At 41.1% G+C, this 27769-nt stretch overlaps 1 protein-coding gene across 1 annotated transcript; it reads left to right on the top strand.

The window, feature by feature from the left end:
- Positions 1–1749: 1749 nt before the first annotated feature.
- Positions 1750–26942, top strand: noct.S (nocturnin S homeolog; the record flags this gene model as incomplete). Its single annotated transcript, NM_001095793.1, is given in 3 exon segments — positions 1750–2128; positions 24498–24773; positions 25385–26942. Coding segments are annotated over 3 exon segments (1389 nt in total). The 3' UTR covers positions 26221–26942.
- Between the last annotated feature and the right edge of the window lie 827 nt (positions 26943–27769).

Below are 27769 nucleotides of genomic sequence, written 5' to 3' on the forward strand. Positions count from 1 at the left end.
TGTATGTATAGCACTAAATGTGTAAGCAGAGCTGTACAATTTTACAGTGTAGAGAAGTACATACAGGGAGGACAAGCATTATAATAAATAAGTATAAATATATGTACAGAGATTTAGTACTCTGTGGTAAGATAGATAGCAGGAAGGAGGTGACTGTCCCATAGAGCTTACAATCTAAGTTGTTTTATAACGACACAAATAAGAGGGACAATGTGCACAAAAGGTTTGTGCATGAACCATTAAGTGCTGGTGGGGGCAAATTAAATATAAAAACTAGTTACCCCTAAACCGGAGTGTGGGCACAATTAGCCCGCACCTGTGGTTGGGGATAATATATTTTGCCAACAGGTGCCCTTTAAGAGGTGAAATTTTTAGGAACTGAGGAGGGCACATTGCTAGTGCACAGAGCTATGCAGTACCGCCTTGATCTGCACCAATGACTTAAAAAGTAACCAAGGGCTGTCATCAGGGGGGCACGGGGTACCGAGCCTAAAGGGGGGTCCGGCTGTGCTGCCCTTTCTGAATTAACCAGGCTCCCTTGACAGCGTGTGAGCTGAACCCAAAGTCCCAAAACATAGAAGCTGCGAATGGAGAAGCCACGAAAAGACCTGAAGCCGCGAAAGGAGCCGAAGCTGAAGTCCCAAAAGTCACCAATTTATTATTTTAATACTCTATAGGTCCCTGGCCACCTTGTAAGTGGGGGGGGGGGCTGGCCACCAGTTTTTTTTTGTTTTCATTTTCTGTGGGGCCCCTGAACACAAATTGTTTTTTTTTTTACTATTATGGGGAACCCCTAACCCTAACTTGTAGGGGGGACCCTGGTTATCAATAAGATTTTAGCACCATGTTTGAGTGGTTTTTTTTATTGTGGTGTGTGTGTGGGAGGGGGGGCAGAAATGTTTGCAGTACGGCCTGTGATTTCTGATGGCAGCACTGGGGTCGGCATCAGCTGGGAGACATATAGTACTGAAATGGCCCTGGAGGTCTGGTCTGTCAGTGGTTAACCAAAAGATGTATAAATAGATCTAATGTCATGTGATATAATTGATATTATAAGATATAATGTTAAATATGATCAAATGAGGCCTCCTAAAGAGAGAATACAGTAGAACCCCCATTTTACATCCAAGTTTTCCCTCATTTTACTTTGTGTTTTGTAGTCCCACCTATATAGTGTGTATAATACATTTCCCTAATTTTACATTTTCCTGGATTTTACACCACTTTTATCCTGGCCCCCTGAAAAACATAAAATGGGGGTTCTACTGTATATAAGAATATATAAGAAAGCAAGAAGAAGAGAGAGTGTGTTGACATGGCACAAGAGGACAGGTAGGTAATGAGTCCTCTTCTCCGCACAGAAACAAGTGGTCACGCACGTGATTTTATAATAAGATTTATCAACAACGAAGCTAATCTTCCACTCCCATTCACTCTGTGAGACCAGCTCTAGACGCCACTCCCCGCACATTAAAATAGCTCTAACCTTTCCCCCACTTCTCATATCTTTCAGTGATCCCATTGTGCTTACGGATAAGGGAAACCCAATATTGGCCTGTACCACCTGTAGGGTGTAGGGGGTGAAGGGGAGTGAATTGTGTAACTCGTTCTCGCTGTCACAGAGAAACACCCCCGTGTCACTAGTCGTCTTTCCCAAGGGTTGGAATTGGTGACGTCATTGGCGCGCTGATGTAACAGCCGGTATGAGAAGAGAAGTCCCACATCTGTAGTTCGCACGCTATTTCCATCCCGGGCTGTTTGCTGCCCTTACCATTTGAACACGTTATTCTTAGATCCTGCACCAGCATAGTGAGACCCTTGGTATCCGCCCTCTACCCAGTGCACCGCGTGATGTATCAAGGCCCGGCGAGCAGACTGTTTTCGGCGCTAGGAGACGTGCTAGTTCCGTGCGCATCTTCTCTGCGCCAACACTCGCCCGTCAGGAGGAGAGCCCTTCCGACTCCAGGACAGGGGCCCGTGTTTGGCCTCAGCTGCTGCCACAGTCTTGCCGGCTGGATCGGAGAAGCCCCAGCAGCAGCAGGAGGAGGAGGAGGAGGACACAACTGTTCCGCAGCGGCAGCCGCAAGTGCGACAACAGGGACAGCGGCCAGAGCTGCCTCTAGAACTGGTGAGTGAGGTCACGTGCACATTGACTTGTTGGCTCATATAATCACAGTCCAACCTGCTCGTTTTCTTCTACAAGTAACGCCATTGCCTAGTAGTCTGTCTGTCTGTCTAAAGATTCACAGAGGCCCCTGTAAACTAAAGGTGCTATAGAAATAACAATTACTTCCAGGAAAGATAGTTCGTTTCAATACACTGAAGCTGCATCATCAGATCTAGAGGTAGAAACAATAGAATTCTGTACATACACCCACCAAATATTGTATGAAAATTAGTTTGGTACAATAATATTGGTGCCAGTATGGCCGCCTTAAAGCCATACACTGTAAGATCCGCTCGTTTGTGAGGTCAGTGACACGCTTAATGCGATCGTTGGCCCCGGAGCCAAACAATCAGATCACATAGAAGCAGGGCCGGACTGGGAGTAAAAAACAGCCCAGGCAAAAAAAAAAATCAAAGCAGCCCACACTTAAATGTGTGCTGGTGTTTTACTTATACACACGCATATTTTATATATGTATATATAGATATGCTTGTTATTTAAAGTAGGGGGTACATTATCCCTTATAATACATGAGTGATACTCAGAGTTCCCTGTATAACTCAGCCTGCAGCCTTGTGTCTTTATATGGTAACAGAAACCATCAGTGACTTCTAATATCCTTATCATTTACAGTAGGGGGTACATTATCCCTTATAATACATGAGTGATACTCAGAGTTCCCTGTATAACTCAGCCTGTAGCCTTGTGTCTTTATATGGAAACACAGATACCATAGAGAGGGCCCCATGGACTGGCCGATTAACTGGCTGATTTGTCTGAAGGGCCTGAATCATCAGCGTCAATCTGATTTTGCTGTACACTTTTAAGCTGGCCATACCTAAAAAGATCTGCTCCCTTGGCAAAGTCGCCAAATAAGTGGATCTTTTACTAATGTGTCCACCTTGAGGGGAGTGATGTGTTGATCAGGTCGTTGGACCCTAGGGCCATATTGTCACAATGAGGATGGCATGAACAAGCCTATGGGGTCTTTGTTCCCACCGAATTTTTAAACCTGTCCAATTGTTCTCTGCCAAATTTTCTGCCAGATTTCGATCTGGTAAGTTCTTGTGAGGTTACAAAACTAGTGGATCTTTCACCGACATACTCACCTTGAGACATATAGCTAATGTAAGCTGCGGGATCCAAGACAGACACTTCTCTTCTCTTTAAGGCAGTTTATTTACACACAGGGGTGACCATTTCAGGATACAAAACAAATAATAAAAATAAATCCTGCCCACTGGGCTCTACCTTTACACATGAAGAGTTCCCTTACTAAACTGGGCCCCTTGTGGACTACCAGTATGCAAACACATAAGTAGGGTCACCCCTGTACTCACGAATCTCCTGGGGGATTGCTCAGCCTCCTGGCTTTCCTCAGTCAGACAGACAGACACTGTCACTTGGTCTCCTCTCTCTGTACCTTGCAGTAGCAAATGGCACCCCCAGCCCCTCTGGGAGTTCCTCACACAGGCAGGTATCCTTCCTGCTCTGTGTCCTGCTCTGAGAGAGTTTCCTAACAGCCTCACTAGACCTAAATACCTTTCCACAGGACAGCCTTCCTGTGAAAGGTGAGCTCTAATCCATGAGCTGGACTTCTGGATCGGAGTACCTGGCTTGCCTGTTCTTTCCAGAATACTCCAGCTTCCAGAATCTGCCTGCCAAAACCTTTAATGAGAGAACCTATTCTCTCTTTATGAACACCCTTCCTGGTGCCTACCTCTCCCACTAAGGAGAACTTAAAAGGTAAAACACACATTTTCCCACATTGTTTTGGTCACTCTACCACATATCCTCCCCCTCTGCTTCAGCCCGTAGGGGTGAGCACAATAAGCCATCCCATTGCTCTCTTGCTCTAGGCACTTGACCATCGTGGGGGTTTTCTGACCTTTTGAACTTAGTTCCACACACATTTGCTTACTTAAAGTGGAACTTGAAGCGAAAACCTTTTTACTCCTCATTTGGTCATCAGCACTTCCATTTTGGCTTAGGAGACTTAAAGACATTGTTGGAATCCCTACCGCTTGGGATACCTGTCCTAGGGGTACCTTTTTCCTACTTAGTGACCCCCACAGCAATTTAAAGTCTCCTTGCAATAACATCATAGGTAACACATTTACCATACTTTTCTGTTGTAGCACAACTGGATCCGAAACCTGTGGAGAAATATTGTTAGTCAGCACATCATAAACACAGTCTCTAAACTGTTCTTTTGCATGAGGTACTTCCTTAGTACTCTCCGACATCAGGGTTCTAGAACATGGATCAACAGCTGAATTCTCAATAGCAGTTCTGTTCGGAACTATAGCATCAATACAATTTTCATCAGCCACACTGACTGGCTCCACATGACAAACTGGACTTTCTGTCCCAAAGTCCTTCCCTACTTTCCTTTCAGGTATTTTCACTTCTGCAAGCTTGACATCAAGGCTCTTTTCCAGGTGTGTATTGGACCCAACTGCAGATAGCTTTGTTGGCTCACCAGAATGTAAGGCTTTACAATTAGGCACACCTGTTTCCTCAAGCTTAGGATATTGTGCAACTGCACTCCCTTGCAGTTGGTCAGTAAAGCTTACAACTTCTTTCATCCCAGGAGTAACTCCACTTTCAGATTTCTTGTTCACCATCAAGCCATTTTGGTCTTGAAACGCACCCTTCAACTTGGTCTGTAGGAACTTCTCCTTTAACAATTGAATCTCCACATCCTTCTGATGGACTTTACATTGTAAACACTCCCTCTGTTGGAGTAATGTGATTTGGTGTTCTTTCGCCTGCAACGTGTAAAGTCTTTGCATTAGAGAATCGCTCTCAGCTTTATACTCAAAGTTCTGATCCCTCAAAAACTTACTCTCAGCTTGACTCACTTTAAGGTGGGCCTGAAGCTCCTCTATAGCTCTGGCCTTTGCTTGTATGCATTGCTCCAGATCCTCTTTCTGGGTTTGCACATCACACAGTTGTTTCTCCAGCAACCTGTGTGACTCTGAAAGGTCATCCAACATTAACTTCAATGTTGCTCTTTCTGCAGTGTCTCTTCTCAACTGTTCCTGCAGACTCTTTTCGCCGTCAGCCAATAGGTCCTTGGCATCAGTCAATTCTGTACATTGCCTTTGCAAATTTACTACCTGTGTGTGCAGTGCTGCATTTGCCTGGGCTAATTCTGTACACGTTTGCTCATATTTTTGTGCTCTCTCAGCAGTCTCTTTGTGAAGGTTTGAGGCCTCTGCAAGCCTGATTTTTAGGTCAGCGACCTCCTTCTGTAGCTCTGTCACAACTCCATTTTTCCGCTCTGACTCCAGGGCATTATTCTCAATCTCTGAAGCAAGGCTCCCCTTTAGTGACTGGATTTTTCTTTCCAGATCAAGGACATTTACAGAGTGCACTTCTTTAAGTGTGACACCCTCTCTTTGGCACTGTTCAAGCTGTCTTTCTTTCTCTTTAAAAGCCTTGGCCAGTTCAGCATACATCATTTTCAACTTTTCAATGTATTTTACCTGTTCAGGCTGATCCCTCCTTTCAGCCTCTTCCACAACAGCTTTAGTGGGCACTTGCACTCTAGCTGCCGTCTTTACCTCCTTTGCTTTGTATGCAGTAGAAGCATCAACCTCCCGAGAGGCTACAGCACATTCTCTCTTTATAACTGGCACACTCCCCTCCAAGGATTCACTCTCATGATTTGCTAATACCTTTACCAGTGGGAGTAGGGATGCTACCATCTTGTTCTCCTTGCCATCACATTGCAAGATGTAGGTTACCAGTTCAGGGCACAACACTTTTTCCAAAAGCACTTGGTTAAACTTAAAGTTATTGGTGAGGTGCATGAAACACAGAAGTATGCTTTCTGTTGACTCCTTGTCAGGATGGCTTAACCTTTGTGACAACTCTGGCAAAGCTCTATCAATGCAATGAAACTCACTGGGCTGAATTTCCTGTAAACATTTGGCAGCCATGGCTAGAGCATTTCTCTGTGCTTGGATGCTGAAGAACTCTAAGTCATAGAAACAGTCACCCAGTTCACCAGTCTGTAATATGGCCCTGCCATGTGTATGAGACATAATCTCAAGGATAGCAAAAGCTTGTTCTACCACATCCAAGTTTCTTACACATTGTACCTCTTCCAGTAATATGGGAACTGCATCAACTACTACTTCAGAAGAGACAGGCAACTTTTCCAAAACACATTTTAATGCTTGGCAGGCAAAATTCATCATATCAAAATTATGTTTCATTCCCAGCAGTTTTATAAGTGCAAACACAACACTCTTTATTGGAAACTCTGGTAAATACTTTGCAGTTCCTTCTTGTAACCACTGAACCATTTCAGTAAGGCACTGCAGCTTCTGACTCTCACTGTCAGTTTTCACTCTATTTAACCATTGGTGCACCTGGAAGTTTGCTTTAGTGTTAATTTCCTTGGGCTGTGACCTACCCACTTTAGCTGCACAATTTTCACCTTGACACGGAGATATTTTGCATGAATCGCATTTATTGCCATCTCCAAGCAATGCACAGTCTATGCCCCATGTTTGTTTAACACCAACAGCATTTTTAAGTTTAGGCACACAATTCATATTATTTTGTGTTAAACATTTTCCAGCAGCATAACTTTGATTTCCCAAACTTTCCTCTTGTTTAGGACACACATTCAGCAAACACTTTGCTTTCACAGAACCTTTTCTGCTTTTCTTGCCCATTTCTGCACTGTGAACACTGCATATACAATTAGCCACTTTAATTAACTTGCACATGTGAGCAGACTTTCAGCAGCAGCTTCTGAACCACAGAGCAATGATTCAAACACACTTTTGCCAGGACTTTCACACTTGTTTTAGCCCAAGTTCACTTTACACAGTCCCACAGCAACTGCAACACACAATATGGGTATTTTAAACTCACGGTACACGGTTTCCCAACTTCACTGTTTTTGGTGAACCTTTAACCTCGCCTTTAAGATGGTGTCTGTCACTTTAAATTTTCAAAGTTTGCTTTTCCTAACAAACTTCTGCCCGCATCCTCCACCATATGTAAGCTGCGGGATCCAAGACAGACACTTCTCTTCTCTTTAAGGCAGTTTATTTACACACAGGGGTGACCATTTCAGGATACAAAACAAATAATAAAAATAAATCCTGCCCACTGGGCTCTACCTTTACACATGAAGAGTTCCCTTACTAAACTGGGCCCCTTGTGGACTACCAGTATGCAAACACATAAGTAGGGTCACCCCTGTACTCACGAATCTCCTGGGGGATTGCTCAGCCTCCTGGCTTTCCTCAGTCAGACAGACAGACACTGTCACTTGGTCTCCTCTCTCTGTACCTTGCAGTAGCAAATGGCACCCCCAGCCCCTCTGGGAGTTCCTCACACAGGCAGGTATCCTTCCTGCTCTGTGTCCTGCTCTGAGAGAGTTTCCTAACAGCCTCACTAGACCTAAATACCTTTCCACAGGACAGCCTTCCTGTGAAAGGTGAGCTCTAATCCATGAGCTGGACTTCTGGATCGGAGTACCTGGCTTGCCTGTTCTTTCCAGAATACTCCAGCTTCCAGAATCTGCCTGCCAAAACCTTTAATGAGAGAACCTATTCTCTCTTTATGAACACCCTTCCTGGTGCCTACCTCTCCCACTAAGGAGAACTTAAAAGGTAAAACACACATTTTCCCACATTGTTTTGGTCACTCTACCACACTAAATACAGAGAGGAAATGACCATGTTATGTAGCAGCAGCTGATTCATGCAGTGACCTAGGTGTGCCTGTGTGTGGCCCTTGGGCAATATGTCTGGCTGTCTGGGTCCCCAGGTGCTCATACACAATATGTTCTGGGCAGTTGGAGGAGCTACTACAAGCAGGATCATTCCCACAATAAACCCACAAAGTGTTTGCAGAAACAGTCTGCTTTTAAAGCAATATGTCTATGAAAATTCTCATTCATCCAGGTCATTTAATAGGATTAAAGGGATACTGTCATGGGAAAAATTTTTCAAAACGCATCAGTTAATAGTGCTGCTCCAGCAGAATGCTGCACTGAAATCCGTTTCTCAAAAGAGCAAACAGATTTTTTAATATTTAATTTTAAAATCTGACATGGGGCTAGACATATTGTCAATTTCCCAGCTGCCCCCAGTCATGTGACTTGTACCCTGATAAACTTCAGTCACTCTTTACTGCTGTTCTGCAAGTTGGCGTGATATCACCCCCCTCCCCCAGCAGCCTAACAACAGAACAATTGGAAGGTAACCAGATAGCCGCTCCTTGGTAGATCTAAGAACAACACTTAATAGTAAAATCCAGGTCCCAATGGACCTGCCAGAAAGCAGTTTCATCCTAGTGCTGGCTCTTTTTCTGAAAGCACATGACCAGGCAAAATGACCTGAGATGGCTGCCTAAACACCAATATTACATCTAAAAAGAAATTCACTTGCTGGTTCAGGAATGAAATTTTATACTGTAGAGTGAATTATTTGCAGTATAAACAGTGTCATTTAGAAATAAAAACAACGTCATAAAAATCATGACAGAATCCCTTTAAGTCTAAAGCAACTGGACTTTTCTTGAAAACATTTGACCATTGATCTGAGCATCTTTTTCAGCTCAACCTTGTATTTGATTAAGGTAGATGTAAACCAAAATATAAAAAATATTAAATACAGTAAAAACCAAATGTAATTCTAAGCTCCTTAGTATGCTTTAATTACACAGTTTAAAAGATATCTGTGAATGTAACTGCTATTAAAAGCAGTATCTGTCTGTTCTGAATACAGGTACTGAGCACTGTTGCATCATTCAACTCTCCTCTGGCCAAACTCCATTGCCCACAATACCTTGCAGATTTCTGTTTTTTACGTGTATATTATTAACAGCACTTGTGTGACATTCTGTGAGTCAAAGTCTTGGCTGGAGTATATCTGATTTCTGATAAATGGACTCATTTATATTCAGCATGCTTTTTTTCCAGAATTCCATTGTAATTGTAGTTGCAAGGGGCTGATGTGCCTGATACGACTGTGGCTGATATGTCAAAACATGAAACTGCATGTTTTGCAGGACACGCTGTGGTGATCTTGGAGATTTGGGTAAAGGACCCCTGCAGTGTTTCACATAGCCGTCATTATGCACAATGCTCTATTTGGGGTTACTACCCCTTTAGGACCAGGGCACACGCTATTTCGGGAGATAAGTCACCTGGTGACAAATCGCTTCTTCTTTAGGCGACTAATCTCCCGAACTGCCTACCCGCCAGCTAGAATGTAAATCGTCGGCGGTGTGACAGTCAGATCACTTTGGCTTTCCGAAGTTTCCTTGTGAAGCAACTTCGGGCGACTTAAGAAAACAAAGTACTCAGAGTGCCATCCCGCCGGCGATTTAGATTGTAGCCGGCGGGAAGGCTTTTCGGGGAGATTATTCGACTGAAGAATAGGCTATTAGTCGATGGGCAACTAAACCTCCCTGAATCTATACGTCTGTCTCTACCCTAAAGCTAAACTGAACAGATATAAGGGCTGCAATATTCTTGTGCCAACACAACCCTACATCTCTGCATCCTTTGGAAAAAATGGATGCCCTTGAGATTTATTCTGGATACCCTTTGCTCAGCCTGTTTGGTAAATCTTCCAGATCAGGCTGCAAGAAGCTGTTATTTATTATTACATCATTGAAATGAAGGACACCGTGTACTATGCCTGAAGTACTTGGTGTCACTAATGTTGATCATTTTACCTCGTCCCCACGTACAGTTTGTTCTTCTTTGTTTATGCTGCACCCAGTCCAACCACTTCTTCTCGTATTTAATACTTGCTACAATCCCATTCAACCGAGCAATGACGAATCCACTAAATAACAGAATGTTACCTACAGCTATTCCCATTATGTTTTCTAAGAATTTGTGCAGCAGTGTTTGTGTGTTCATGAGTCTAACAGTCATTCCTTGCGGATTCCTGTGTTCTTGACTGATACTCACTCGCTGGCAATGTGCTGTTCCACTATTAATACCCCACAGGTGCCTTAAAGGGCACCTGTTGCCAAAAAATATTATCCCCAACCAAAGGTGCCGGCTAATAGAGCCCACACTCCGGTTGGAGGGTAACGTAATGAGCAACTTGTTCGTTGTGTGCATGCGCGTTTTGTGCAACATGGCTGCCAGTGTTCTAGTGCAGACGGGAGCAGTTTAAGAAAAAAAATACTTTTACCCCCAACCGGAGTGTGGGCTCTATTAACCCGCACCTTTGGTTGGGGAAAATATTTTTTGGCAACAGGTGCCCTTTAAATCAGGGGTTCATCTATAAACTTTTACATTTTGCTGACTTTGGCAGCTAACCTGTTGGACTTAGCAGATGTAGGCAGTTTGCTTGTTGCTTGTCATTGCTTTTCTTTGAACTATTCTATACATTCTCTGTAATTCTATATAGCTTAACCTTGCTGGTGCCGAGCTGCCGTCTCTGATCAATATGTGTAATTACTATCAGGGTGTTAGTGGCCATTTGCAGTAGCAGCCTGCCTGGGGCAAACAAAGCAAGATCTGACGGAAATGGTGATCTGTGTGTGAGTCAGTTTATTAGTAAATGTTAATGTATTCAGTTCCAATCTTAAGTGTTTGTTTTATATGAGTCACAATCAACCACAACTGTCATTTACTAGAGCGCAAAGTTATGTTTATCTATCTACTTTATCAGGAATATTCTGTCCTGACATTTAAGGGCAGATTTTTCAAAATGTGAGAATAGAACTCGCAACAGAAAAACTCACTTTCTATTCATTCCTATGGGATTTTTTAAAAGCAATATTTATCAAATGTTGAACTCCATTGATAAATACAACTATAAAAATCCCATAGGAATGACTAGAAAGTGAGTGAGTTTTTCTGATGCGAGTTCTATTTTCACATTTTGATAAATCTGCCCCTTGAGAGTTATGGACTGTGTACCCAGAGGTTTGTGAATATCTGCCTTTGTTCACATTATGATTACAGATAAATACATATGATTCTATAACAAACAGACATGCTTTTCTCTTGAATGCTGTACAATATATATATATATATATATATATATATATATATATATATATATATATATATATATATATATATATATATATATATATATATATATATATATATATATATATATATATATATATATATATATTAGGGATGCACCGAATCCACTTTTTTGGATTCGGCTGAACCCCCGAACCGAATACCAATCCGAACCCTAATTTGCATATGCAAATTAGGGGTGGGAAGGGGAAAACATTTTTTACTTCCTTGTTTTCTGACAAAAAGTCACGCAATTTCCCTCCCTGCCCCTAATTTGCATATGCAAATTAGGATTCGGATTCGGTTCGGCCGGGCAGAAGGATACGGCCGAATCCTGGATATATATATATATATATATATATATATATATATATATATATATATATATATATATATATATATATATATATATATATATATATATATATATATATATATATATATATATATATATATATATATATATTATATATATATATATATATATATATATATATTTTTATAAAATGTGTGTGTGTGTATATATAATATTCTATCCATCATCTGATGATTATAACCACTGGATTACCAAACAACAATGGCAGACAATCCCTGGCCAGTCATCCAAGGCCTATCCATCACATGAATTAAGCCTGGCCATCAGCATAACTACATGACAGTAACCATGGGCTGCTCACTGAGCTGTTATCTGGTTACCTTCCCATTGTTCTGTTGTTAGGCTGCTGGGGGGGGGGTATCACTCCAATTTACAATAAAGAGTGACTGAAGTTTATCAGAGCACAAGTCACATGACTGGGGCAGCTGGGAAACTGACAATATGTCTAGCCCCATTTCAGATTTCAAAATTAAATATAAAAGTATTTGTTTGCTCTCTTGAGAGACGAATTTTAGTGCAAAATTCTACTGGAGCAGCACTATATTAACTGATGTGTTTTTTAAAAAAAAAAAAAAAAAATGTTTTCCCATGACAGTATCCCTTTAATGTTACATTTCTTTAAAGGTGTTGTTCGCCTTCCAAACACTTTTTTCAGTTCAGTTGTTTTTAGATTGTTCCCCAGAAATAAAGACTTTTTTCAGTTACTTTCCATTATTTATGCGACCCCCCCCCCCACAGCTGCTCCAGAAGGTGAAACATGACTCTTTACACTTCAATATTAGAAAAACGGTGACACATAGAAAATAGAAAGTCATTGGCAAAAGTCGTTATTTCTGGTGATCTATCTGAACCCAACTAGTCGTTTGAAGGTGAACCACCCCTTTAATTGCTATAAAGGCAACGCTTTGTTACATATCTGAGACTGTTCTGTATAATTTAGTTACTGCTTGGCAGATACTATGCAGAATGTGCAGTAATTCCAGTAGGTGCCGCTGTCTACATTCCCATGCCCATCCTACTAACGTGACCGTGAAGTTTCTATTTCATGGATATGCCCATTACCACACAGCAGCGTTCAGTAGACTGGCAGAATAAATTGCTTTTCACAGGTGGGTATCCCAGCACAAGCTGTGGGCATTATATGTTGGCATGTTAGCAGCCTGCATGGGGACCCCGTGAGGGCAGTGCTGGTGGGTGAGGCCGTGTATATATTCAGCACAGAGGTCTGCACGCTGCTTCTTCTAATGCCTGCAGAGCTTCAATCAGACATACTTAATAACAACCATGCCCTGTCCTTCACTCCGGATCCAAGGGCAAGAGATGGGCAGCATGGGCACTGTTTGCTTTTATAAATCCATTTAGCTATGTTTAGGACAGGCACGTGTGCCCTTTGTCTCTCTCCCACTATTGCAACAGAGAATGGTCCAGTGGTGCTGAGTGTTACAGTTCAACAAATGGATCTTGTGTAAGGCTTATATTGTATGTACAATTTGTAGTAAACAAAGCGAGTGCTGGTAGATAATGTAGGCAATCTCTCCATGTGACATTTCATTATTTGTTGTTTCCTGTGGGAAGCTAATGAATTGTTTGTCTGATAGAGCAATGAAACCTATTCTATACAAGCAGCTTATCTCTCTGTGTGTACATGGGCCTGCACATTCTCCATATTGGAAGAGGTCTCCTATATTATTAGTAGGGATCACGGCCTTCCTAATATCTTTGGCACACACATTCCTCTCCCTGATTGTGATCGCAAAACTGCATCACTGACTAATCTGCATGCCGTCTTCATAACTTCCATTGCTATTTGTTGCCATTCTCTGGTGCCAGACACATTATTCAGGCCCCTCATTTCAGGTACCAGGGATGTAGCCAGGATCATTTACAGCATTTGCAAAACTTAAAGGAGAACTAAAACCTAAAACTGAATGTGGCTAAAAATGGCATATTTTATATAGTTAATTTATTGCACCAGCCTAAAGTTTCAGCTTGTCAATAGCAGCAATAATCCAAGACTTCAAACTTGTCACAGGGGGTCACCATCTTGGAAAGTATGTGTGACACTCACATGCTCAGTGGGCTCTGACCAGCTGTTGAGAAGGTAAGTTTAGGGGTCGTCACTAATTATCCAGCAGAAAGTTAGGTTTGTCTGTAATATAAGCTGATGCTACAGGGCTGATTATTAAATTCTGATGTTAGTCGCACTGGTTTCTGTGCTGCCATGTAGTAATTATTTGTATTAATAACTAATCAGCCTTATATTGTGACATTTATGTTCTATGTGTACTGTATATTGTGAGTGGGTCCCTAAGCTCAGTAAGTGACAGCAGCACAGAGCATGTGCAGTGAATCAGCAGAAAAGAAGATGGGGAGCTACTGGGGCATCTTTGGAGACACAGATCTTTACTGCTAAAGACCTGTGGTTGCCTTGGGCTGGTACAGAAGCACAAAACATAATGTATAGCATTTCTACCTACTTCTTTATTTAAGCTTTACTTCTCCTTTAAGGGCTTTGTGTTTATGTACAAAGTCACCTTTGTAACTCATACAGTGATCTATAATTAAGCATGACGCTACAAGTCAGCAGGTTATTTAGCTTCAGCCGGCCATAGACTGAAAATAACTGCCGACTCTGCCCCTCTGGAGTTATTCAACAGCTTATTAGCCTTGTGTGGGGCAAGACAATGGCCTGTACTAGTGGCCAGGCACCCAACAGCAATCTTCAGATGCTGTCATTAAAAATCATAAGTGATATTCTTCTTTGTCCCTTTTCTATCACCCTTATCAACACAAAGACCCTTTAACATTTTTAGGAGGTTGTACATTATCTATAAATTGGGAACTTCCCCTGCCATAAAATAAAATTAGAAGGCATTGAAGATTTCCATGAACATATACAAACAAGAAGCCACAGGCTACCGTAAGTACTTTCATGCAGTTCATATAACTCCAAGGTCACTTAGAATATATTTAAGACAGAGACATTTTGTGCATACTGCTACTGAAAAATGCCTTACCCTTTAAACAAAACAGGGATTGTTTGTCCATATATTGCAATATATTTAAGCTGGCCAACTACGTCAAAGTCATCCCATATCTGGCCAGTCCTATGCTCAATTTTCATTTGATTCATTAAGAATTCTATGGTTTCATTATACATTTTATAAAAGGGATGAATGCGTTTTACCTGCAACTTACTAGCTGCTTTCAAAGTAAAACTCACAAACTTGGCTGCCCTTTTATTAGACACCAGTGGGATCACCTGACTATAGTTGGAGGGGGTGGGAGCTACAACATGGAGCTGGTCACTGCTCTTGTAGAACTATAACAAACAAGGGAAAGTTGTGCTCACCACTAGTTTTTAAAATCATTAGGCTGGGGTGCAATGAGGGTGTGACCACAAAATACATATAGACAAATACAAGATTCCTCTGCACTCAACCCATTATCAATATATTTAAGACAGAGACATTTTGTGCATACTGCTACTGAAAAATGCCTTACCCCCTTACCCTTTATATGTATATATATATATGTGTATATGTATATATATGTGTATATGTATATATATGTGTATATGTATATATATGTGTATATGTATATATATGTGTATATGTATATATATGTGTATATGTGTATATATGTGTATATGTATATATATGTGTATATGTATATATATGTGTATATGTATGTATATGTATATATATGTATATATATGTGTGTATATATATGTGTATATGTATATATATGTGTATATGTATATATGTGTGTGTGTGTGTGTATATATATATATATATATATATATATATATATATATATATATATATATATATATATATATATATATATATATATATATATATATATATATATATATATATATATATATATATATATATATATATATATATATATATATATATATATATATATATATATATATAATATATATATATATATATATATATATATATATATATATATATATATATATATATATATATGTGTTTGTATACTCTTGAGAAAGATCCCTGTGAGGGATCGAAATGTCGAGTTAAATAAAAAGGTTTTCTTTATTTCTCCTGAAAATCCTGTGAGTGCCGCCATTCTTCACCTATCTACATGAGTGCGGTCTTCTACATTTTTGAGATATATACCCAATGAACTTCAGCAACAAGTCATAATTTTTCTAAACTCACCTGAGCAACTGATGCAAAATTTATGACCCTTGTGTAAATTGGAGCTTGTGCTATTAAAAAAAAAAAATTGCCTGTTTCTACATGTGTTTTAGTAGAGGCAATTCTCAGCATTGTCTATGGCAGGATATTTTCTGGAGTTTTGTAGCCATGACAAGTAGCTGCTACTAGTAGCTTTGTGTGTCTTCACCCTTTATAAGGTGCTGGCAGACGGGGAGATTAGTCACCCAGCGACAAATCTTTTCTTCTTCGGGCGACTAAACTCCCCAAAATGCCTTCCCGTCGGCAAGAATAGGAGTGAAAGATGGCATATGAATTGCTTCGGATTTCTAAAGTTTCCGTGTAAGTCACTGATATGACTCACTTTACTTCAGAAACTTAACTATAATTTACATTAACATTAATTTACATTAACAAGCTGTTGTGAAACCATGGGGGCAGCCATTTGAAGCTGAAAAAGAGAAAAAGCACAGGATACACCGCAGTTAACAGATAAGCTCTGTAGTGTACAATGGGATTCTGTTATCTACTGTGTATCCTGTGCTTGAATGGCTGCCCCCATGGCTACACAGCTGCTTGATATATATGGTTTATATCAGGGGTGTCCAAACTTTTAACAACGAGGGCCAGATTTGATGAGGTGAAAATGTGTGGGGGCCGGCCAGTTTAGCCTGACATTCTTTGACTCGAACCATTAAGTTTATTTTCATGAAGCTGCTGGATCCAGGCAAAATTAAATGTGAAGCTACTATGATATGTTAGTGCCCTACTGCACTGATCTCCTTCTTTCCCCATAGCCAGCAGGCCCGGACTGGCAATCTATGGGTTCTGCAAATACCAGAGGGGCTGCTATATGGTTCCATAGAAAGTTACCAAATAGTGGGCTGGTAGGGGGCTATTTGGGCTGGTAGGGGGATGTTTGGGCATCTGTGTACTTGGAATGGCAGGGCCTATTTTGACTCCCAGTCCAGGCCTGATAGCCAGCCCCACCCACTCTCTGTAATCTTGTAATTTTTTATTCAACTGTTCATTCTCTCTCTGTTACACACTCACCTTCTGTAACTCCCCCTCCCTCTCAGAAACCAGGCATGAAAAAAAAGCTACACTACTAAAAAACCCTTTCTATCCCCTGACTCAAACCCCCCCCCCTCGATAGTTTTACAACTCTAGTCTCCGTTACACACAAGCTCCTCTCCTTCTGGAGCTGCCAGCTCCCCCCTCCCTCTCAGAAACTAAAGGTGGACTCCTTGACTGTGACTTACTTCCCTGCTGCCGCACATTCATTTCTATGTGATCAGAGATAAGCAGGATCAAGCTGCAGCAGCACATTTTCAACACTTCTCACGTGTCTCAGTGATCACATAGAAATGAATGTGCGGCAGCAGGGAAGTAAGTCACAATCAAGGAGTCCACCTTTAGTTTCTGAGAGGGAGGGGGAGTGACAGAAGTTTAGTGTGTAACGGAGAGAGAACGGAGAGCTTTAAAAACTCACGGAGGCTGGCTGCTGCAGTGGGAATGGGGAGGAGGTCGAATCCCAGTCGGCAGCAAGTATTCTCAAGTGCAGCAGGTGCGCGTGTGACCTGCTGCGACGTTCTGCTCCTCTTCCGGCTCCCTCTCTGGTACTGCAGCTGACTTCCTCTTCACCGCTGGCCACTTCCACTGCACCGACTGGGGAGGGGGGTGGTGTGAAATGCTGCGGCCTGCGGGCCAATTAAAAATGAGTCGCGGGCCGCAGTTGGCCCGCGGGCCGTAGTTTGGACACCCCTGGTTTATATAAACCATAGTATGGTTTCTGAAGCAAACGCACCAATTTTACCAGTGCAGAACATCATATTTGGCATCGTGTTGAATAAATATTGCCTTTTATTTTACTATATTTCTCAGGTGTTATTTACTTCTAATTGCGTATATTTGAATCACATGGGCAGGGGGTGAAGTCCCAATTTTGTTGTGTATAGAACAATATATTGTCGTTACTTTAAAACACTTTAATTTTGTGGTTTGTTACTGTTCCTTTAAGTCCCCACACGCATCATAGATAGCAGAGCCATCACCTTAGTATGTGAGCACTCGTTGAGAACAGGAAGTGGCTTTAGTTCTGCCCTTTCAAGTTTGTACAGTGTGTTCTATGAAAGGCGCATATACAGGAATGTATGATGAAATAAACAGCAGGGGAGGTAGAAAATACTGTGGAAGATCTCCTAGGAGGGGAGAAGCAATAGACATGCTGCTGCTAATAAATATGTACTTTGTGTATATTTAGATGTCAAACATCTCCAAACTCATTTCTTTTTTCTTGTTTTTTTAACATTTGAATTCTGCTGCTTGGGAAGTGTATTGTAAATAAAAGACTGAATTAGATGGGCATGTGAATGTAAGTTGCCTTTCTAGTGTGACATTAAAGTTGTATGATGAAAGCAGCAAGTATGTGCGGTATTTACATTCACAGATGTCCTAATGCCCTTGACTGTGGCGTGACGTGGCTTCAGATATTTAACTTCCTCTCCCTGTACGTGGGTTCAGACAGGCTTAGTCGTCATAAGGTTTATATATTGGCAGAAAGGCATGAGCCTTAGCAGAAGGGCTGTGAGAGAAGCATAAGCTGAGACACGGGTAGAATGGATGCACAGCTCACACACACAATGGGCTTCTTGGAGAAGGAATACCTGTCAGACAGAGGTACGAGTCTGATCATTCTTATTGTGCCTTTAACTGGGGCAAAACTATAAATCCATTGTTATGTGGAGCTGTAGTGCTGACCAGTTCTCCAGGCTTACATTTTAAACCATGTTTCCGGTTACCTTGTTCTGAATGCCATGCAACTAGGCTGACTTATCCCTGAGTCATCTCTTCTGAGACTTGCAGAATCTGTTAGGAGCTCTATTAATAATAGGTGTCTTTCACAGGAACACATGTTCTGGTCACTGTACTGTGCTGCATAAGCAAATCTTCTATACCCTGCTCGTTATTTTTCTGCCGCTTACTCTTCACCACCCCATACATACATTTACTCGTATTTGATAGGGAAATGGCAAAATGTGAACATTCTAACAAAAGCTAATCAAACCAAGGCTGCTGTGAGATGCTTCTAGGAGTTGTAGTTCAGCAATATTTTGGGCAGCCAGTTGCTCATCACTAAATAAAAATCATTAGTAGTAATAATGCACATCAAGAGGGTAGCAGATGGTTCTTAAAATAATCTGCCTTTATGCTTCACTTTATGCTTTTTTTCTTTATTTTGTGATGATTATTGATAATATGATAGTCCAGATGTTATGATTATTTACCGGACAGTTTTCACTGTTAATTGGCCCCTGATGCTTTATCTGGAGACGGGTAGTTCTCTGAACATGTCTGTGTACCTTTTGGTCCCACAAACAAAAAATCATCTAAATAATGGACGATAAAATTATTACCCGATTCAAATTTCACAACCCACTCCAAAAAACTTGAAAACAACTCGAAATAATTGCATGACAATGAACAACCCATTGGCAAACAAGTATCATAAAAGAACTGACCTTCAAAATGAAATCCTAGTAATTTATAACATTGTGGATGAATCGGCAATACGAAATGCTGATTCAATGTCCCTTTTTACTAAAAGTGCACCTTTGCCACACTGTCTGACCAATTCAACTGCATCATCAAATGATTCATATGAAACGGACGACATTTCAGGTGTTATAGCATCATTGACTGAAAGGCCTTTGGTATAAGAAAGATGATGTATTAAACGAAAAGAACCTTTTTCTTTCTGAAGCTGGCCATAGACGCAAAGATCCGATCGTACGAATCGTGGATTCGTACGATTTTCGGACCATGTGTGGAGAGTCCCGACATTTTTCGTCCGTCGGAGATCGGTCGTTTGGTCGATCGGACAGGTTAGAAAATTTCTGTCGGCTGCCGATAATATCTCTGCGTGTATTGCTGATCGTACGATTTTCAGAGGGAGACTGTCACTAGTGTTGTCAGACATAAGTATCGTACGATTGCTGTCAGGGGCAGAACATTGGGTGATCTGTTCTTATTTGATCGGAATGGTAAAGACTTTGATCTCAATGGTTAGTGGAGGGTCGGGAGATGGGAAAGTCCGATCGTACGTTGATTCGTACGATCGGATCTTTGCGTCTATGGCCAGCTTTAGGCACTAAGCGTAAAGGTAAAATCCTCATATTAAGGTACGGAAATGGGCCACAAATCCTATTAAATAAAAGCTCTTTTTCTAGTTTTTTCCTTGCCTCCAGTGGGTTGATAAATAGATTTCAAATTATGAGGATATGGCAGCATAACAGAATTATCAACAGAGGGTATAACAAAACCTTGATAAAATCCCTCCCATATTTGTTGAGTTTTCTGTTGGTTGGGATATAGCTTTAGATAAGGCAGCATTACGTGTAGCTTCACCGGGGTGTGTGAGTTTACCTTGCTGGTCTCTTGCTCCACCTCTTCCGATACCCTGAAACTTCTTGATGCATCAAAATGCTGGGTGAGCCCCTCCACATTGAGTACATCCGTGTTTGAATCTACATAATGCTTGCCATTTGCAATGTGACTCATTATATGCCCAGCAAGTATTATACTTATTCTGAGCATTACTCTGACCCTGAGCATTCATCTGACTTTTTTGATTCGAAAAATTTGACAATGGCCTGGGCATCAACATGCCCATCCATAAATCAACATCTTTTTGACCCCAAGATAATGTTTTCTGCACTGCCATTTTTTGCGATCGTCGTAAATATACCGTCGTAAATATACCATGCCACCCTGCCATAACTTCTGTAAGCCTCTAGTACTATATCGAGGTGTCTAAACAATTTAGGAGCCAATCCTGGATATTTCTCTGTCAAAATGTTACAATTGATACAGAACGCCTGTAGTCAGTTTGTAAATGTCCTCGCCACAGGCCTTCTCCTATCCTCCTCACTGTCTCCTTTTTTTTCAGTTTGCACGAATTCCTTAGCACTTGGCAGCAATGATAACAAATCAACATACTCACCCCTAATTATCTTTTCCTTAACCAAGCTACTTAAGTGTAACCTTAATGGAGTAGTTTGACAAATTATAGCCTGATGAAAAGCTGTTTCAGAAACCCCTGCACTTTTTTGTAATGTACCAGAGTTTTTAAGTGCATTCAATAAAACATTTAAGGAGGAAACATTAATATTACCTAACAGCTGCAGTATGCTTGTATCTTTTGTGCCCTCTGCAGAGCTGCTCTCAGCCTGTGAATGAACAATAGGCACAGCTCATAATGAGGAAGATTGTTTAGCAGCTTCAACTGCCTGAACAGTGCCAACCTGCTGTATAGCATCAGCATTGGCTGATACATGAGAAGTGGAAGGTACATGAGAAGCAGAAGGAACATGAGACATGGAAGGCATAATAGCATCAATGGTGGTAGTAGGAAATACAGAAGGGAAAATGGGATAAGGGATACTAGGAGATACAATTAAGCCACTTGCAGAAGTGCCCGAATAGGAAGGAAGAACAACCTGCTCCCCCACTGTCACGACTGCACTATTCAAAGTTGTGCTGTGCAACCCAGGAGGAGACATCGATGGCCAGCCACTTCTAGTTGCTGCTCCTGCTGAAGCCTTCTTAGCCGGTCTCTTCTTACCCGCACCAATAGGTAACGCAGGCCTCTTGCGATGAACAGCTTTTTTCTTCAGAGACGCTGCTGTCAGTACTGACACTGCGCTTCCTGAAGGGGATGCTGCTTGCGCCGTCTCCGCGTCCGCCTCTTCTGTGGTAACCACTCCTAGAGCGCGCTGACATGCAAGCAACACCTTCATAATCTCCTCACGGCCCGCCTCATTCTCTAGCCATCCGTAAATCTTAGACGAATCCTCACTCCGCAGTTTAGACATCGCCATAATGCTCACGAACTTAACAGGAATCTCTCTCCAGCAGTGCTGAGGTAACTGCAGATTCCTCGGGACAAACCATTTGCCATAGTACCCCCCAAATGACAACCACCTTCCCATGTGGTCGAAGGGCCGAATTGTCCCTTCACCCTTCAGTTTGGGAGCACATGCAGACTGTGAGTTACTAGTGCAATGGTACTTACAACTATTTTTAGGGATGCTCCGAATCCAGGATCCATTTCAGGATAGCCCTTTTGCAGCAGGATTCGGATTTGGCCGAATCGTTCTACCCTGCCGAACCAAATCCTAATTTGCATATGCAAATTAGGGGTAGAGAGGGAAATTGCGTGACTGTCACAAAACAAAGTAAACGTTTTCCCCCTTTTCATCCCTAATTTGCATATGCAAATGAAGACTTGGTTCGGTATTCGGCCAAATCTTTTGCGAAGGATTCGGGGGTTCAGCCAAATCCAAAATAGTGGATTCGGCGCATCCCTAATTATTTTGCATCTGTATCACACAAGAAACTGTTCAGTGCAGACACTCAGGGTTGGGCATAGGGTAAGGCTAGAAATTTGTTCATGGGTGTGTGGCCAGTTTGGAATATAACCTGGTCACAAAAGTCTCCGTTACCCCAGAATCAAGGCTGTGTTTTTGAAGCCATGATGGCAGATGAAAAGAGACAATGTCTGTTGAAGTTTAAAGGAACCGTTCAGTGTAAAAATAAAACTGTGTAAATAGGTGTTAGGCGAAAATGTAATGTATAAAGGCTGGAGTAACTGGATGTCTAACATAATAGCCAGAACATCACTCCTGATTTGCAGCTCTCTAACTCTGAGTTAAGGTGGCCATACACAGAGAGATCTGCTCGTTTGGTGATGTCGCCAAACGAGCAGCTCTCTCCCCGATATGCCCCCCTTGAGGTGGGCAATATCAGGCTGATCCGATCGTGGGCCCTAGCCCGAATGATCGGATCCTAACGAATGGGAATGGGTGGTCGGATCGCGGGACTGCATCAACGAACAGATGCAGCCGCGGTCCGTCGGAACTCGGTCTGCCGGCAGCTTTTATTGGCCCGTGTATGGCCACCTTAGTTAGTGACCACATGGTACATATCTGTTCAGTGAGTTTGTAATTAATCTTCCACATTCAGCTCAGATTCAAATGCAACAGTTATGACTCATGTGCCCCCACCCTCAAGTCATTGATTGTTTACTGCCTGGTAACCAATCAGGGGAAGACAAGAGAGCTGAAAGCAGGAAGTAGTGTTCTGGCTATTATGTTAGACATCCAGTCACGCCAGCCTTTATACATTACATTTTTGGCTAACTAACTATATTAGAAACATTTTTTTTATTTTGCACAGCCTATCTATTTACCCAGTTTTTTTTATTTGTACACAAACAAAATAATTGAAAAGTTGCTAAGAATGGACAAATACGATACGGTGAACCTCCCATTTATTGACTTGTGCTTTCCATGGAGATTAATAGCTGCTGTGTGTTGCTGGCTAGTAGTAGTTCTATTTGTGTGGGGCAGGTAGCTGAATAATGTTTCGGCAGAAAATCTGTTTCTAGCTACATATTGGATTAACCCCTTTAGATTATAAAGTCTTCTGAGCAGGGCCCTCTTATCCTATTATTATTCTGTAATCTTTGTTTGTTAAATTATAAGACTTTGTTCCTTCTAAATAAATATAAAGTAGTGTGTAACTTGTTGCCATGATGATACTAATGTATAAATAGGCGAGTGGCTCCAATACCTACAGTATTGGCAAATTCTCTTTCCCTGCTTCAATCATTATGTGATACTTTTAGAGGTAGCAATGCAATAGGCTCCATACGTATTATGTGACATGTAATGACAGTCGGTGAATAGCATATTAAAAGGGACATTATCAAAGGTCGAATTTCAAATTCATGTGAGTTTTTTTTAAAAACGTATCTAAACTCCCATAAATTTAAAATTTTGCCAATCGAAATTTATTAATAAAATCAAATATTTTAAACTTGCATGAATTAACTCGACCCAAAAACTCGAAATAAATTCAATTTGAATTTTAGAAACTCGATTTGAGTTTTTTGTCCGAAAAAAACTCAAATGTCAGGCCACAAACAACTCTAAATTGATCCCTGGACCTCTCCCATTGACTTAAACAGCAATTTGTCAGGTATTAGGTGGCGAATAGTGTAATTCGAGTTTTTAAAGTGGACCTTTCACCCAGACACAAAAAGCTGTATAATAAAAGTCCTTTTCAAATTAAACCTATTTTTTATTAAAGCATTCATAACTGTTGTACATTTTAAATATCTCAGCTGTCAATCAAATATTGCCTGCCCCTCCTCTATGCCGTAGGCAATGACTTTCACTTTCCATTCAGCACTTCCTAGATGTCACGCTCCCCACATTCCCCCGTTCTCTTCACCGTTTAATTGTGTAGCCAGGGCATGGGGATGGACATCAGATCCCCCATTCTGGTGCACAAACAAGATTCTGAAATGATGCAAGACTTGTCTTAATAACAGTGTCCACAAAATGGCTCCTGCCTGCTTGTTATAATTATGAATCCCCAGACTGAAATAATTTATAAAGTGGATTAAAGTTAATTTTGCTTGACTAATGTGATAAAATAGGATTTTGAACAATTTTTTTGGGTGACGGGTCCCCTTTAAAGTGCTAGAGTATGAAAATCTAATAAAAAATTTTTAAAAAAAAACAAACAAAAACTAATTGAATTTGAATAACTCCCTAGTCAAATTTGACAGTTTTGACCATAAAACATTCAGAAAATTAGAATTTTCAATTTGACCCTTGATAAATCTGCCCTTAACTGTTCCATTACTTTTTTCCTCTGCAGTGTGTTCCATGGGAAACAGCACCAGCCGGCTGTACAGCGCTCTCGCCAAGACGCTTAGCAGTAGTACTACTGTGTCCCAGCACCAGGAGTTATTAGAAACCTCTGAGCATGACCAGTGTGATCCAATTGATCCCAAGGAGCTTCTGGAAGAGTGCCAAGTGGCCCTGCAAGAGCGTCCGGCCCGCGTCCAAAGAGACTTCTTGAGCCTAAGGAATGACTCAAGTAGCCAGCAGCCACGGACGTTTAGAGTGATGCAGTGGAACATTCTGGCACAAGGTAATGAACAGAATAACTAGCAGCCACTCTAGGAGGGAGCAGAATTCATTAGTCACTGCACATAAATACAGAAATATGTGAGCTGTAGGTGAGTGAAGAGATGTGAGACTCTTCACTGGTAATGATGTGGGATGATTATTTATATCTGGGCCCAGAAAACAGAATAGTTGCCAGATTTCCAGGCATATTTTTATGCCGCACAGGCTAACAATTCTTCCATTACTCCTGTGTGCTATTGCCTGCAGGGTGCAGCCTCTAGATTGGCTACTGACCACTATCATCATGTCTGTATGCTTGTATACGTCCTATGTGGAACTTACCCTGATTGGGAGAGTTGGCTGGCATACCTACAGCGCTAGATATAAAATACAGACCCAATTTATAGTCTCAGGTTTCTCTGTGCTCTCATAGGGACTCACTTGATCCAAAAATACAATCATCCGATAATAGGAAAGGGAGACCGTTTCCAATCACTGGCATGTTGCTATAGTGGAAATGACTAACATTTTCCCCATCTATAATCCACTGAGGTTATTACTAGATATACATCTGAAACTTATGTTATGTTATACGAGTTTTTATTCCAATTAATTTGGGTTTTTCTTTTGAAGCTCTTGGTGAAGGCAAAGACAACTTTATAATGTGCCCTATGGAGGCCTTGAAGTGGGAGGAAAGAAAATACTTGATCCTTGAGGAAATCCTGATGTACCAACCTGATGTATTGTGCCTCCAGGAGGTAGATCACTACTTTGATACCTTCCAGCCTATACTGAGCAGATTGGGCTACCAGTGCACTTTCTTAGCCAAACCATGGTCTCCTTGTCTTGATGTGGAGCACAACAATGGACCTGATGGCTGTGCCTTGTTCTTCCTGCAGGATAGATTCCAACTGGTTAACAGTTCCAAAATCAGGCTGTCAGCCAGAACTTTAAAAACCAACCAGGTGGCCATTGCTGAGACCCTGCAGTGTTGTGAAACTGGAAGGCTACTGTGCTTTGCGGTCACTCATCTAAAGGCACGGACAGGATGGGAGAGGTTTCGGCTGGCACAAGGCACTGACCTGCTACACAACCTAGAATCAATTACCCAGGGTGCCACAGTTCCACTTATTATTTGTGGAGACTTCAATGCAGAGCCTACAGAAGAAGTATACAAAAGATTTGCCTCCTCCAGCTTGAACCTCAACAGCGCTTACAAGTTACTGAGTGAAGACGGAGAATCCGAACCGCCCTACACTACTTGGAAGATCCGCCCCACAGGAGAGTCATGCCACACTCTGGATTACATCTGGTACTCCCAGCATGCCCTGAGGGTAAATAATGCTTTAGGTCTGCCAACAGAAGAGCAGATTGGGCCCAACAGGCTCCCTTCTTTCAATTATCCCTCCGATCACCTGTCGTTAGTCTGTGACTTTAGTTTTAACGAAGACCCAGCCAGATTATTATAAGGGCTGTGACTTGATATTCCCATGTTTTTACTGTTATTTGTGTGTACAAACGTGAGCTGAAGTGTAAGGACTGCTGTAACGTAAAATTATACTGTGCTGTATACTTGAGATTGATTTCTATTTATTTAATAATTATATATTATATACCCCTTAATTTATAAAAGCTGCTCGGACCTACCTTATACTATAAGGACATTTGCATTGTTATTGCCAAATCTCTTACTATAAAGGGTAAATCCCCTCAAATTCTCCAGCCAAAACATTTGAATTTCATCATTTCCTTCATCCCCTGATATTGTACATGTTCAAACCAAATTATGCCTTTATTTGCAGAATGATGCACGCGTGTTTGTCTGAAACGGCACATTTCATCGTTTTTATTTTTGTACATGGAGCATTTAAGTTGCTTTACTAATAATCTAGATCTATTATTCTGTATACGTTTCTTTATTGTGATATTGTGCAAAGCCAAAAGAAGCCATACTAGTGGGAGGTGCGACGTTTACAGATTTCAAGACTTCAGCCAAGTTTCCATCGGCGCTATTACTGCTCCTGCATCCTGAATATTCAGCAGTACTAGGACAGTTCTACTGCCAGCACTATAAGCTACTGAGGCATTCCATTCTTGTTAGAAAATGTTGTTTTTCTAAAGTTTCTATTTTAGTGCTTCGATAAACCATTCTAATATGTTTTCTTTTGATGATTGTTATAAAATAAGGGCATAGACTAATTTGAGTCCTGTTTATTTATTTATCTGTGGTTAATAAATACCTCTCCGGCATGGTATTACTTTCTTCTTTTCTTTTACGATGCAGAAAAATTGCACTTCTCTTGTTTTCGGAGTCCATAGTCTGCCAGTAATGTCCAACGTTCTTTTCTCAATGTATATTTCTCTCTCAGCAGCACTGGTCAGGGTAGAGAACTTCATTGTTACATCCTAATGGAACTTATATAGATATTTGCGCATCAGTCCATTTCTAGGCTAAGACAAGAGCTGACATCAAATCATTTTAAAAGGGAACTACCCGAAAAGGATAATTTAATATTGGCTTCAGCATACTGAATAAGAAACTTTCTAAATAAAATCAATTAAAAATTCTGTATTGTTTCTGAAATAGTCAAGTTTATCTTCACTATTCCTCTCTCATCATCTGTTTCTCCTCATTCTGTCGTCATTCAGAAGTTGGGTGTCAGATGAATGATCTAATATATCATATAGGGGGGCTCCTTTTGCCTAGAAGATGTATTTGAGCTAACTCTATTAAAATCCTGTCTCTCTACATGCAGAATTTGTGCAAAAGGCAGTTGTTTTGTTTGTACTGGAATGATATTTTTTTTTTAAAAGGTAAGTTTTTTTTTTCCTTTTGAACACAGATAGATCATACATACATTACAAAGAGGTAAGCAGACTGATTCATATAAGGTACAAAAGGTGGGTGTAAAACACAAGTTGACTCTGAGCATACTAGGGTAAGCATTGCTATTAGATAGAGATGGACTACTGTTATATCAAAATGCCTAGGTGATCTTTTGGGCAGCTCAGGGTGAG

Source organism: Xenopus laevis, chromosome 1S, assembly GCF_017654675.1.
Source record: "Xenopus laevis strain J_2021 chromosome 1S, Xenopus_laevis_v10.1, whole genome shotgun sequence".
Taxonomy (NCBI): domain Eukaryota; kingdom Metazoa; phylum Chordata; class Amphibia; order Anura; family Pipidae; genus Xenopus; species Xenopus laevis.